General features: G+C 36.6%; 1 protein-coding gene across 1 annotated transcript in view; it reads right to left on the bottom strand.

The window, feature by feature from the left end:
• SENP7 (SUMO specific peptidase 7) overlaps positions 1–16,338 on the bottom strand; it is a 154,235-nt gene that overhangs the window by 94,080 nt on the left and 43,817 nt on the right. Inside the window, exon 5 of the mRNA XM_060150665.1 lies at positions 7,151–7,248. Coding sequence (XP_060006648.1) covers positions 7,151–7,248 — 98 coding nt within the window. The remainder of the gene's footprint in view (positions 1–7,150; positions 7,249–16,338) is intronic.

The raw sequence follows: 16,338 nt of genomic DNA, 5'->3' as shown, positions 1-16,338 counted from the left end.
CTACACTGTTGGAGGAAATGTAAATTGATACAGCCACTATGGAGAAGAGTATAGAGGTTCCTTAAAAAACTAAAATTAGAACTACCATACAACCCAGCAATCCCACTACTGGGCATATACCCTGAGAAAACCATAATTCAAAGAGTCATGTACCACAGTGTTCATTGCAGCTCTATTTACAATAGCCACAACATGGAAGCAACCTAAGTGTCCATCGACAGATGAATGGATAAAGAAGATGTGGCATATCTATAAAATGGAATATTATTCAGCCATAAAAGGAAACAAAATTGAGCTATTTGTAGTGAGATGGATAGACCTAGAGACTGTCATACAGAGTGAAGTAAGTTAGAAAGAGAAAAACAAATACCATATGGTAATACATATATATGGAATCTAAAAAAAAAAAAAAATGGTTCTGATGAACCAAGGAGCAGGACAGGAATAAAGATGCAGATGGAGAGAAGGTACTTGAGGACACGGGGAGGGGGAAGGGTAAGCTGGGATGAAGTGACAGAGTAGCTATGACATATATACACTACCAAATGTAAAACAGATAGTGGGAAGCAGCCACATAGCACAGGAAGAACAGCTCGGTGCTTTGTGACCACCTAGAGGGGTGGGATAGGGAGGGTAGGAAGGAGACGCAAAAGTGAGAGGATATGGGGATATATGTATACATATAGCTGATTCACTTTGTTATACAGCAGAAACTAACACAACACTGTAAAGCAATTATACTCCAATAAAGATGTTTTAAAAAAAAAAAACAGAAACAGGGGCTTCCCTGGTGGTGCAGTGGTTGAGAGTCCGCCTGCCAATGCAGGGGACATGGGTTCGTGCCCCAGTCCGGGAAGATCCCACATGCCGTGTAGCGGCTGGGCCCGTGAGCCATGGCCGCTGAGCCTGCGCATCCGGAGCCTGTGCTCCGCAACGGGAGAGGTCACAACAGTGAGAGGCCCAAGTACAGCAAAAAAAAAACCAGAAACAGACTCAGAGACATAGAAAACCAATTTATGGTTACCAAACAGGAGGGAGAGGTGGCGAGGGACAAATTAAGAGTATGTGATTAACCGGTATAAACTACTATACATAAAATAGATAAGCAAGAAGGATTTACTGTATAGCACAGGAAATTATATTCAGTGTCTTGTAATAACCTATAATGGAATATAATCTGAAAAAATATACAACTGAATCATTTTGCTTGAAACACAGTATTGTAAATCAACTATACTTGAATTTAAAAAATTACTGATCACAGATCACCATAACAAATATAATAACAATGAAAAAGTTTGATATATTGGGAGAATTAGCAAACCGTGACACAGAGACACAAAGTGAGCAAATGTTTCTGGAAAAATGCTACCGACAGACTTGCTAAATGCAGGGTTGCCTACAACATTCAATTTGTAAAAAATGCATTGTCTCCAAAGTGCGATAACATGAAGCACAATAAAACAAGGTATGCCTGTACCTTATGACTGGTATCCTTATAAAAATGGCAGAAACAGACATACACAGAAGGAAGACAACATGAAGACATACAGGGAAAACATGTAAATATGGAGGACTGAATGCATGAAGAAGAGAGGAGAGAGACACGGAACAGATTATTCCTTAATGCCTTCAAAGGAAGCACAGCCTAGAGGACACCTTGATTCACATGAAATGTGAATGGATTAAATAATCTAGTCAAAGGTCGAGATGGTGAGAGTAGATTAAAAAAAAAAAAAACACAAGACCTTCTGTGTTCTGAATGTTTGTTTCACCTCAAAATTCATATTTTAAAATCCTAACCCCCAAAGTGATGGCAGTAGGAGGTGGGGCCTTTGGGAGGTGACTGGGTCATGAGGGTAGAGCCCTCATGAATAGGATTAGTGCTCATAAAAAAGGTTCAAGAGAGTACCCCTTCCACCCTTTGAGGATACAGTAAAAAGATGGCCATCTAAGAACCAGGAAGCCCTCACCAGATACTGAATCTGGGAGTGCTATGATCCTGGGCTTCCCAGGAATTATAACACTTTTGTTATAAATAACAAATAAACGTTTTTTGTTTATAAGCCACCTAGTCTTATGATATTTTGTTATAACAGTCTAAACAGACTAAGATAAGATCCAACAATATGCTCTCAACCAGAGACACACTTTGGACTCAAAGAAATAAACAGGTTCAAAGTAAAAGGATGGAAACAGGTGTACCATGCAAACAGCAACCTTAAGACAGGTGGAATGGGCTCTATCAGTATTAGACAAAATAGACTTTAAAGCAAAAAAAGAAAAAGTCTGTAGAAACAATGAGGGACATTTCACTGACAAAAGGGTTAATTCATCAGTAAGCTATACTGACTATAAATACACATATACTTAATAACAGGACCACAAGGCTCATTAAGCAAAAACTAACAGAAAGGAGAAATTAACAATTCAACAGTAATAGTTCAACACTTAAAACCCCAGTCTTGATAGAACAACTAGACAAAAATCAGCAAGGATACAGAAGGCTTGAATAACACCATCAACCAACGCATCCACAGACCACTCTAACAAACAGGAACAGAATGCACATTCTTCTCAAACACATGGAACATTCTCCAAGAAAGACCACATGCCAGGCCACAAATAAACCTCAATAAATTTACAAGAAGTGAAATCATACAAAACATTCTCAGACCACAGTGGAATTCAATTAAAAATTAACAACAGCAAAACTAAGTCATGAGGATATAATGTACAACATGGGGACTATGGTTAATAATACTGTATTGTATATTTGAAAGTTGTTAAGAAAGTAAATCTTAAAAGTTGTCATCACACACAAAAAAATCTGTAACTATGTGAGTGATGGATGTTACCTATACTTACTGTGGTGATCATTTCATAGTATATTCAAGTATAGAATCATTATGTTGTATATCTGAAACTAATATAATGTTATATGTCAATTATATCTCAATAAAAGAAGAAAATCTTTGAAATTTAAAAATACATAGAAATTAAACAATTCACACTTTCAAAAGAAGTGAATCAATCATACCAGAAATTAGAAAATACTTTTGAGCTTAATGAATAGAAAATCACAACATACCAAAATTTATGAGGTGCAGCTAACGCAGTGCTTAGAATAAAATTTAAAACTAAACACCTATACTAGAAAAGAAGACATCTCAAATCAATAACCTAACCATGTACCTTAAGAAATTAGAAAAAGAAGCACAAACTATGTCCAAAACAAAGAGAAGAAATAAAAAATAAGATTACAGTGAAACTAAATGAAATAGAATATAGAAAACCTACGGAGAATACTGATGAAACCAAAAGTTGGTTCCTTGAAAAGATCAACAAAATTTACAAGTATCTAGGTAGACTGAACAAAAAAAGAAAAGAAAGAAAACACTCAAATTACTAAAATAAGGAATGAAAGACGGCTCATCACTAACAGTATTACAGAAATTTTAAACAGTATAATAGAATACTATGAACAAATGTATGGCAACAAATTAGATAAATAAAATATACAAATTCCTAGAAAAACAAAAGCTACCAAAACAGACTCATAAAAAAAAAATAGAAAATCTCAACAGACTTATAACAAGGAAAAATCTGAATTTCTAACTGGAAAACTTCACAGATACACACACACATACAACACACACACACACACACACACACACACACACACACCACCAATGAATGACCAGATGGATTCACTGGTGAATTTTATCAAACATTTAAACAAGAATTAATACCAATCCTTCAAAACCTCTTCCGGAAAACAAAGGAAGAGACAACACTTTTCACCTCATTCTACAAGGCTATTATTAGCCTCATTCCAAAGCCAGACAAAGACAACATAAGAAAATAGCAAGTTATTTTCCCTTCTGAATACAAACATAGATATCCTCAATAAAATCCTAGCAAACTGAAACCAGTAACATATAAATGGGATCATAAATCAGAATCAAGTGACATTTATCCCAGGAATGCAAAGTTGGTTTAAAATCTAAAAATCAATTTATGTAATACATTATATTAATAAAGGATACAAATTACATGATATAAATGCAGGAAAAGCATTTGACAAAATCCAACACACATTCATCATAAAAAGTCTCCCACAAATTAAGAACAGAAGGGAACTTCTTCAACATGAAAAAGGGCATGTCTTAGTCTGTTCAGGCTATAACAAAATATCACAGACTCAGCAGCTTATAAACAACAAACATTTATTTCTCACGGTTCTGGAGGCTGGGAAGTCCAAGATCAGGGTGCTGGCCAACATGGTCAGGCTCTGGTGAAGGCCCTCTTCTGGGTTGCAGACTGCAGACTCCTCACAGTGTCCTCACGTGGTAGAAGGCACCAGGAAGCTCTGTGAGGTCTCTTTTATAAAAAGAGCACTAATCCCGTTCATGAGGGCTCCACCCTCATGACTTAAGCACCGCCCTCAATGGCCCCACCTCCAAACACCATCACATTGCGCATTAGGATTTCAACATATGAATTTTGGGGAGATATTGTACAAACATTCAAACCATAGCAGGGCATCTATAAAAAACCTATAACTAACATCATACTTAATGGTGAAATACTGAATGCTTTCCCTCTGATAGTGGGAACAAAACAAAGATTTCCACTCTCACCACTTCCATTATACATTGTACATTCTAGCCAGGACAATTAGGCAAGGGGAAAAAATTAAAGGCCTCCAGCTGAAAAGGAAGCAGTAAAGCCATCTTTGTTTGCAGATGACATGATCTTGTATATACAAAATTCCAAGCAATCTACTAAAAATTTCTAGAACAGGACAAACAGGGTCACGATATATAAATCAGGGTCAACATATATAAATAAATGGGATTTCTACACACTAGTAATGAACCATCTAAAACTAAAATTAAGAAAACACTTCCATTCACAACAGCATCAAAAAGAAAATACTTGGGAATAAATTTAACAATAAATGTCCAAGACACACTGAAAGTTACAAAACACTGTTGAAAGAAATTGAATAAGACCTAAATAAATGGAAAGATATATTCATGAATCAGAAGATTTAATTTGTTAAGACAGCAATACTCCCCAAATTGGTCTACAGATTCAACACATCCTCCATCAAAATCCTTGTTGGCTGTTTTGCTCAAAATGACCAACTGATTCTAAAACTCAGTTGAAATGCAAGGAACCCAGAACAACCAAAACAATCTTGAAAAGGGACTTCCCTAGCAGCCCAGTGGTTAAGACTCCATGCTTCCACTGCAGGCGGCATGGATTTGATCCTTGGTCAGGGAACTAACATCCTGCATGCTGCACAGTGCGGCCAGAAAATTTTTTTTAAAAAATCTTGAAAAATATTATGAAGTTAGAAGACTCACATTTCCCAATTTCAAAACTTACCACCAAGTTGCAATAATACAGTGTACAGCACACAGCGGTACTGACATAAAAACAGACATATACATCAATGGACTAGAATTCCAAATCCAGAAATAAACACTTACATTAATGTCAACTGATTTTCAACAAAGGTACCAAGAAAAATTCGTACCTCTTCAACAAATGTTGCTGGGACAACTGCATATTCACAAACAAAAATATAAATTTGGATGCCTATCTCATGCCATACCCAAAATTAATTCAAAATGGATAAAATACCTAAATCTAAGAGCTAGAACTATAAAACCCTTAGACGAAAACACAAGAGTAAATCATCATGACCTCAATTAGGCAATAGTTCCTTAGATATGACAACAAAAGCACAACAACAAAAGAAAAACAGATAAATGGGATTTGATCAAAGTGAAAAAAACTTTCGTGCTTCAAAGGACACCATCAAGAAAGTGAAAAGCTGAGTGAGAGAAAATATTTCCAAATCACATATCTAATAAGGACCTGTATCCAGAATATATAAAGAACTCTTACAACTCAACAATAAAAAGATAAACACCACAATTTTTAAACAATTTTTAAAAGGATCTAAACAGACATTTCTGCAAAGAAGATATACAAATGACCAACAGGCATATAAAAAGACACTCAATGTCATTAGGAAATATGTACCAAAACCACAATGAGATTATCATTTCACACCCACTAGGACAACTATGGAAAGAAGGAAGGAAGGGAAGGAGGGACAGAAAATAAGTATTGATAAGGATATGGAGTCACCAATATGCTTATTTCCTAAGGACAATTCACTTGAAAGGTGAGAATTCAGACTAAACAGCTTACAGAGTGCTCTGACATAAAATCAAGAATTCCAATTAGGACTTCCCTGGTGGCACAGTGGTTAAGAATCCGCCTGTCAAATGCAGGGGACACGGGTTCGAGCCCTGGTCTGGGAAGATCCCACATGCCGCAGAGCAACTAAGCCCGTGTGCCGCAACTACTGCCTGTGCTCTAGAGCCCACGAGCCACAACTACTGAGCCCATGTGCTGCAACTACTGAAGCCCGCATGCCTAGAGCCTGTGCTCTGCAACGAGAAGCCCACACACCGCAACAAAGAGTAGCCCCTGCTCACTGCAACTAGAGAAAGCCCGTGCACAGTGGCAAAGACCCAATGCAGCCAAAAATAAAATAAAAAATAAATAAACTTATAGAAAGAAAACTCCAATTAGTCTTCTCATTTGTGCAAACTCCCAATAACTGTAATTTTTAACTGCTACTGTCACTTTTTATTCATTCACTATTCTAAAACAGATAATACCCTTTTGCAAAATAACAACTTTTTAAGCATTTACTGATGTCCAATACTAAAATTTAGCTCCGATTTCCTGCTGGTAATAATTGTAATTTGAATCCCATAGATATTTAATTCCAGCATATCCATTATTCATTAATACTATGACTTTAAGACCAGAGTTGCTAAATGGAGGACAAAAGATGAAGCCAGCATCTTAACAAGTCTATATGTAACTCTTGCTTTATTAGCTAAAGCTTTCAAGATGTTACAAACACACAAAAACAAGGAGTTAAGATGAATTAGAATCACAGAAAGAGCTTAGAAGGAACAGTAGAGGTCACTGAACTCAATCACTGTATTTTAAAAGTTGTGAAAATTTGAGAACCAAAAAGGTTAAATGAATCATTCATGGTCACACTATACATAGTATAAGCCCATCCTATATCACACACATACATATATCTTACCTTTCTGCTGATGTCTTAGAAGTGACAGGACGCCCACGTACACCTTTTTTACTTTTATGGTCTACAGAGAGGACCTTATTTCTTAGGCTCCTTTTCCACTAAGGAAAAAAAATGGGATTTGGAATTTCAATAATAAATATAGCAATATGACAATTAAGAGGCATTTAAATTTTCTTTTTATTTAGAAATTCAAGATAAACAGCCAAAGTCATAACAGTTCACAGAGGGGGAAAACTGCAATCTACAAAACACTTGGCATCTTTTGCTAATGAGGATATAAAAGTCCAATAAATTACAGAAGAAAGACATTTATGGACTTCCCTGGCGGTCCAGTGGTTAAGACTCTACATTCCACTGCAAGTAGTGCAGGTTCAATCCCTGGCTGGGGAACTAAGATCCCACATACCACGCAGCCAAAACATAAATAAATAGATAAATAAATAAATAAAGGGTCTGGACTTAATTCGTTAAAAAAAGAAAAAGAGGGCTCCCCTGGTGGTGCAGTGGTTGAGAGTCCGCCTGCCAATGCAGGGGACACGGGTTCGTGCCCCGGTCCGGGAAGATCCCACGTGCCACGGAGCGGCTGGGCCCATGAGCCATGGCCGCTGAGCCTGCGCGTCCAGAGCCTGTGCTCCACAATGGGAAAGGCCACAACAGTGAGACAGGCCCGCGTACCGCAAAAAAAAAAAAAAAAAAGAAAAGAAAAAGAAAAAAGACATTTAAAAATGTAAAGGTAATTTTAGTCAGGAAATAGACATTTTAAGACTCCAAAGCTTACATCACTATGAAAAATGGTGAATGTGTTTAAAGGAAATAAAAATAATTACATGCCAAGTTAAACAGAGTCTGTGATTCTGAAGTAACTGCATTTATAAACAATTGGAAGGGATTACAACTGATTCCCTATGAACTGCTTCATGGAAAAAGTTTAGGGAAGAGTCAGATATCTTACTAACTGTTTAGATTTAATCCAACTACAAACAAAGTTAAAGTTGATTTAGTTAATATAGAAACAGGACTTCCTTGGTGGCGCAATGGTTAAGAATCCGCCTGCCAATGCAGGAAACACAGGTTCAATCCCTGGTCTGGGAAGATCCCACATGCCACGGAGCAACTAAGCCCATGAGCCACAACTACTGAGCCTGCACTCTAGAGCCTGCGAGCCACAACTACTGAGCCCACGCACACAACTACTGAAGCCCACACGTCCTAGAGCCTGCACACCCCCAACTACTGAGGCCTCATGCTGCAACTACTAAAGTCCATGTAACTAGAACCTGTGCTCCACAACAAAAGAAGTCACCGCAGTGAGAAGCCCACACATCACAACAAAGAGTAGCCCCCGCTCATCACAGCTAGACAAAGCCTGCACGCAGCAGAGACCCAATGCCGCCAAAATTAAAAACTTTTTAAATATATATATATATATATATATATATACATATATATATATATATATAAAAACAGTGTGGGGATTTCCCTGGTGGCGCAGTGGTTAAGAATCCGCCTGCCAATGCAGGGGACACGGGTTCGAGCCCTGGTCCAGGAAGATCCCACATGCCGCAGAGCAACTAAGCCCATGCACCACAACTACGGAGCCTGTGCTGTAGAGCCTGTGAGCCACAAATACTGAAGCCCACGTGCCTAGAGCCTGTGCTCTGCAACAAGAGAAGCCACCGCAATGAGAAGCTCGCACACCTCAATGAAGAGCAGCCCCAGCTCACCGCAACTAGAAAGCCGCATGCAACAACGAAGACCCAATGCAACCATAAATAAATAAATAAATTTATTTATTTATTTTTAAAAAGAGAAACAGTGTGAATCTGGGGAAATAAATTACTTATCTTCTCTATGCGTTAGTTTCCTTGCGTAATAATGGTTACTATCTCACAAGGATATGTGATGATTATATAAGTTTAAAATACTGCCTTCCTTCCTAAATAGACATTTCTCCAAAGAAGACATACAAATGGCCAAAAAGCACCACAACAAAGAGCAGCCCCGCTCGCCGCAACTAGAGAAAGCCCACATGCAGCAACGAAGTCCCAACGCAGCCAAAAAAAAATAAATTATTTTTTTAAGTAGTCTACAAATAACAAATGCTGGAGAGGGTGTGGAGAAAAGGGAACCCTCTTAACACTACTGGTGGGAATGTAAATTGGTGTGGCCACTATGGATAACACTATGAAGGTTCCTTAAAAAACTAAAAATAGAGTTGCCATATGATTAGCAATCCCTCTCCTGGGCATATATCCAGAGAAAACTGTAATTCAAAAAAATACATGCACTCCAATGTTCACAGCAACACTATTTACAATGGCCAAGAAGACATGGAAGCAACCTAAATGTCTATAGACAGATGAATGGATAAAGAAGATGTGTGTGTGTGTATATGTGTATATATATATGGGGGGGAATATTACTCAGCCATGAAAAAGAATGATGCCATTTGCAGCAACATGGATAGACCCAGAGATTATATTACGTCAAGTAAGTCAGAAAGAGAAAGACAAATACCATATGATATCACTTATATGTGGAATCTAAAATATGACACAAATGAACTTATTTATGAAACAGAAACAGACTCAGAGATATAGAAAACAAACTTATGGTTACCAAAGAGGAAAGGGGGTAGAGGAGGGATAAATTAGGAGTTTGGGATTAGCAGAAACTAATACATATAAAATAAACAACAGGGTCCTACTGTATAGCACAGACAACTATATTCAATATCCTGTAATAAACCATAATGGAAAAGAATATGTATACATATGTATAACTGAATCACTTTTCTGTACACCTGAAACTAACACAACAATGTAAATCAACTAGACCTAAAATATACTGTCTTCCTCAAAGAGATATTTGTACACCTATGTTCATAGCAGCATTTTTCACAATAGCTACAAGGTGGAAACAACTCAAGTGTCCCATCAATAATAACACCAATAATAATGAAATGTGTCATATACATACAATGAAATATTACTCAGCCTTAAAAAGTAAGGAAATTCTGACACACGCTACAACACGCTAATACATGGAAACTAACCAGAGAATGAAGGAAAATAAAGCAGAAAAATACATTACAAATGAAAAAACAAGATAAAACCTCAGAAAAAAACACCTTACTGACTGGAAATAAGTGATCTACCTGATAAATAGTTCAAAAAATTAGTCATGAACTTTGACAACTATGAGATTATAAAAAATATTTATATTGGTCTCTGGCCCCAGTTCCTACACAGAGCTCCTAAAACCCCTGTAATTCCCTTGGTGATAGGAGCATCTTTTGCTATAATATCTGGTTTTTAACCCCAATCCCTGACACAGGGCTCCTAAAACCCTCACAATTTCCTGGGTGATAGATCTGCCTTTTGTATTAATGAAGCGACTCTGGGTGAGATCCTAGATGGCTCCTGGATAGGGGCTAGTCAGCAGAAAGACCAAGCCAATATTACAAGCTTGGAATTCTCATCTTTGCCCCACCATTCTCTAGAGAGGGGAGAGGGACTGGAAACAGAATTAATTATCGGTCATGCCTATGTGAGCAAATCTCCATTACAATCTCAAAAATATTATATGAGGTTCAAAGAGCTTTGAGGTTGCTAAACACATCCATATACCCGGAAGGTGACACACCCCAACTCCACAGGGACAGAAGCTCCTGCACTCAGGACCCTACCAGACCTTGCCCTATGTATCTATTCATTTGGCTATTCATCTGTATCCTTTATCATGTCCTTAAATAAACTGGTAAATGTAAATAAGTGTTTCTCTGAGTTCTGTGAACTGCTCTAGCATAAATTAATCAAACCTGAGGAGAGAGTCATGGGAATCTCAGATTTATAGCCAACTGGTCAGAAGCACAGGTGACAACCTGGAATTGTGATTGGCATCTGAAGTGGGGTGGGAGCAGTCTTGGGACTGAGCCCACAACCTGTGAGATCTGAAACCATCACCAGGTAGATAGTGTCGGAATTGAGATAAATTGTAGGACACCCAGCTCATGTCCCAGAGGATTGCTTGGTGGGGGAAAACCCACAAACATCTGGTGTGAGAAGTGTTGTGAAAATGATAGTAGTATGAGAGTAAAGGAGAAACATGGGAGGAAGATGCGTTTTTCCCAACGCAATGACATTAGGTTAAGTGAAATAAGCCAGTAACAAAAAGACAAATACTCTATGATTCAAGTTATAGGAAGTATCTAGAGTTCACAGAGATAGAAAACAGTAGAATTTTGGTTGCCAGGGGATGGGAGAGGGGGAAATGGAGAGTTATTGTTTAATGGGTAAAGTGTTGTGGTTTTGCAAGATGTAAAGAATTCTGGAGATAGACGGTGGCGATGGTTGCATAACAATGCGAATATACTAAATACCAGTGAACTGTACCATTAAAAATGGATAAGATGATAAATTTTATGCTGTGTGTGTTTTACAATAATTGGAAATACATTTTTAAAAGTAAAAAAAAAAATTTAAGTAATGAAAAACAAAATAAAACACTGTCTTAACCATGATAGCCCTCAATAAACACTGTCATTTTTATTCTCCAGGCATTATTATCTCATTAACACGACAGCCCTACATGGTATAAAACTCATCACTTTATAAGTGGGAAGTGAAGCTCAGAGAATAAACTTCACCAGTTAACCCAAGTCTGCCTGACATAAAAGCCTATGCTCCTTCCAATGCTGTAATTCTAAATTACACAAATTCTCGGAAATCCTTCCTATCAAGATATCAACCTAAACACATTGTCACCCCCATTTCACTACAAAATGTAAATGTATCAATATAACTAGATTAAAAATACATTTTTCCTCCATTTTCAGTATCACTGTCTTAGTTCTGCCTCTTACTTCTGACCTGGACTCTTGCAATGTTCTCCTAATGGGATTCCCTGCAAATGGTCTCTTCTCCCCCCCAGTCCAGCAGCCACTCCGTCAAGAAAGTTAAATCTTTCAAAAATGCAAATCTGATGTCATTCTCTTGCTTAAATTCCTAAGTATTCCCCACTACCTAAGGAGAAAAAAAAAAAAAAGAACTGAGTTATCTTTCTCACTTCTGCTTCCCATGAATCTTCTATTCCGACAACACTAAACTATATGTAGTTCCCTGAAAGTGCATGCCATTCAGATCCTTTGACATCTTTCTGTACATGTTTCCTCTTACTAGAATGTGCTTTGCCCTCCCAAATTCTCCTTGTCCATTAAGTCCCAGATCAACACCACCTATGAAGCCTTCCTCACTCTCTAGAAAAGTAAATCAGTATCTCTGCTCTAACACTATTTTACATACCTCTATTACTAATAACAGTTCTCACAATGAATTACATTATTTGTTTACATCAAACTGCAACCAGGACTGGGAATAATTTAGCTCACAAGCTAGACTCAGAACCACTGGTTAACTAGTTTTCCACAACTGTTTCACTAATCTCACAGTAAATGCAGCTTTCACATTTTTTGTTTCCAAATTTTTTTCTACCCTACTAATAATGTTGTAATTAGGTTTTACCTATATTTGCAAAATGATGAGTACTAGTCTTTGAGTCTCATATTCTGTACAGAAAAGAAACATAATTCCCACCAAAGAGGGGGGAAAAGAATGAGAAGTTTTAAACTATTACAAAAAATGAAACAAACACAATGAGACAAAATGAAGGTATCTTTAATAGGAGAGGAGGGGAATTGATTAAAATTTTATTAACTCTAAATAACAGTAACATGTTTCAATGCCCATCTCCAATCCTACCACAGCCAAGGGTAATCTGGAGTGTATCTACAGACATTATCAAAGGAAAACAAAAATTCACTTAGACTTTGATAAATTGTTTCTTATATTTAATATCACACTAGAATGTTTTTTCTTTCCAAAGTTGGATTAGAATTGCAGCCTGGATAATAATCTGTATTTTTCAGAGATACAATTTTTCACTTAGTCTATGAACCTATATACATGCTATCTCTGAAAAAAAATCAGATAACAAAGAATTCTCCCACAATCTGATTATGAATGAGAATTTATTCATATACATATTTTGAAAGCTATCTGATCACAAATAGGAAGGCTGAAATAGTATGAACAGTTGTAATTTAAATATGAAAAAACTTATAGAAGAATAAAAGACTTTGCTTAGAGACAAGACCAAATCATTTAGTTGCCTGATTTTGAAGCTCTCATTCTAGCAGGGGCATCAAAATAAAATACTATGATAATTAAAACCAAATGTTCGATAGGAACTTGACTAAAATTTTTCTTGGACAAATCAACTCTATACCCATTCTAAGTGGTGCAGTGTTCACAGTCTCAACTGAGTACTTCCTTACATACTAAAAATGAACCAAATCTGCAAACTGAAGAAAATATCAGTTTTGCTTACAACTACTTATCCATGTCACAGCCTACTGTAATAAAGATGGATGATGACTTTCCAACCAATTGAGATTATTGGTCAGGATTTAACTTTTATATCAGAATTTCAATTCTATTGACTCTTCATCTAATTTCCAAATTAGCAACATGTAATGTCAACAGTGAAAACACTTATCAGAAAACATAAGCTGAAATTATTTGGTAACCAACATCTACTGAACAGCTGGATAAATTGGTGAGGTGCGGGGAGAGAGGCTATCTGGGGAATCCTGTATTCTCTTCAACAAGTTTTCCCTGATGGTAACACCTTGCATAACTGCACAGCAATATCATCACCAGGAAAGTGACATTGAAACAATCCATGACCTTATTAAGATTTCACCTGTTTTACATGCACATACTTGTGTGTGTGTGTTTGTATGCGTGCATTTAGTCCTAGGCGATTTTATCACATGTGCTCATCTCTGTGACTACAACCAAACTCAAGATATAGAACAGTTGTGTCGTAAAGATCCTTTCTGCTACCCTTTTATAAACACATCTGCCACCCTCCCCTTCCACTAACCCCCTACCCTACAGGATCAAATCATTTAGTTACCTAATTTTGAAGCTCTCATTCTAGCAGGGATTTCCTAGAGTTTTCAGACATTCAAATGAACATTTAAGAAGAAAATAAAGTGGATTCTACACAACCTATTCCATTAACTAGAAATAAACAATTCCCAATTCAATCTATAAAGCAAACATTATACTGATACTAAATCAATATAATGAGAGTACAAGAAAACTAAAGACCAATATCCCTGATAAGTACAGACAAAAATACTCAACAAAAATCAGCAGATCAAAACCAGCAATATATAAAAAGAATAATACAGCATGACTAATTAGGGCTTATTCTAGGACAGAACGGTGGTTTAATATTTGAAAATCAAATCAATCTACGATTTAAAAAAGAAAAAAGACCCTACTCTACATTGTATACAATAAACTCACTTTAAATATAAAGACACAAACAGATTAAAAGTAAAGGGATGAAGAAAGATACACCATTCTAAGAGATCAAAAGACAGAGTAGCTATATTAATTTCAGACTGAGATTTCAGAGGAAAAAACAGTATCAAATTTGGGGACACAGGGATAAAGAGGAATATTACATAATGATAGAGGGGTCAATTTGCCAAAAAAACATAATAATCCTTAATGTATATATGCCCAACACCAAAATACATAAGGCAAAAACTGATAGAAATATTGATACAAGGACAAATAGACATATCTACTTCAACATCCCTCTATCAGAAACAGATCCAGCAGGCAGAAAATCAGTAAGGAAATCAGTAATGAAATAATTGAACTGAAAAACACCATCAGTCAACTAAATCTAATTAACATTTATAGAATACTTCATCTAAAACAGAAGAATACCATTCTTCTCAAGCGCACAGGCTTAGAGGGAAATTTATAGCATCGAATGCATGTATTAAAAAAGGAGACAATTCTAAAATCAATAATGCAAACTTCCAGCTTTGGAAATTAAAAAAAGAAGGGCAAATTTATTCCAAAGTAAGCAGAAGAAAAGAAATAAATAAATAAAAGAGCAGAAATCAATGAAATTGAAAAAAAATTAATGAAATTGAAAACAAGAAATCAACAGAGAAAATCAACCAAATCAAAGGTTGGTTCTTTGAAAAAAATCAATAAAATTGATAACCTCTACCCAGGTTAACTAAGAAAAAAAACAGAAGAGACAGATTACTAATATCAAAAATGAAAGAGGGGCAATCAGTACTGGTCCAATGGACATTATATAGAAATAATACAGAAATGCTATGAACAACTCAATGCCCGCAAATGTGAAAACTTAGATGAAAATGGACGAATACCTTGAAAGATACAATTGATCAAAACTTATGTAATCTGAATAGGACCATATCTATTAAAGATATTGAATCAATTGAATCAATATTTAATACCTTCCAAAACAGAAAGGACTAGGCCCAGTTTGGTTCATCAGTGAATTCTACCAAACATTTAAGGAATCAATTATACAAATTCTCTATAATTTCTTTCACAAAATAGAAGTAGAGGAACACTTCCAAACTCATTCTATGAGGCCAGCCTTTCTATTTTTCCTTTTGTTTATTTATTTATTTATTTATCTATTTGGCTGCATCAGGTCTTAGTTGCAGCATGCAGGATCTTTGTTGTTGGCATGTGGAATCCTTGGTTGCAGCACACGGGTTCTTCGTTACAGCACGCAGGCTTCTCTCTAGTTGTGGCGCTCAGGCTCCAGAGTGTGCAGGCTCGGTAGTTGTGGTGCGTGGGCTCTCTAGTTGTGGCACACTGGCTCTAGAGCGCACGGGCTCAGTAGTTGCAGCGCACGGGCTTACTTGCCCCACGGCATGCGGGATCTAGTTCCCTGACCAGGGATCAAAACCACGTCCCCTGCACTGGAAGGTAGATTCTTAACCAACAGACCACCAGGGAAGTCCTGAGGCCAGCCTTAATACCAAAACTAGAAAAATACATTACAAAAAAAGAAAACTACACAATATCTCTTATGAACATAGGTGCAAATATTCTCAACAGAATCAAATCCAACAAAGTATAAAAAGAATCATATATCATAAACAAGTGAGACTTATTTCAAATAAGCAATGATGGTTAGGCATTTGAAAAATCCATTAATGTCAACAAGCCAAAGAAGAAATATGAAATGGTCATATCAATAGATGTGGAAAAAGCATCTGACAAAACCCAAAAGCCATTTATGATTTCTTTTAACTCTCAGAAAACTAGGAATAG

The sequence above is a fragment of the Lagenorhynchus albirostris genome, chromosome 5 (assembly GCF_949774975.1).
Source record: "Lagenorhynchus albirostris chromosome 5, mLagAlb1.1, whole genome shotgun sequence".
Classification (NCBI taxonomy): Eukaryota; Metazoa; Chordata; class Mammalia; order Artiodactyla; family Delphinidae; genus Lagenorhynchus; species Lagenorhynchus albirostris.
Note: the sequence above shows the minus strand (reverse complement) of the source record. Positions and strands in the feature narration are given on the sequence as shown.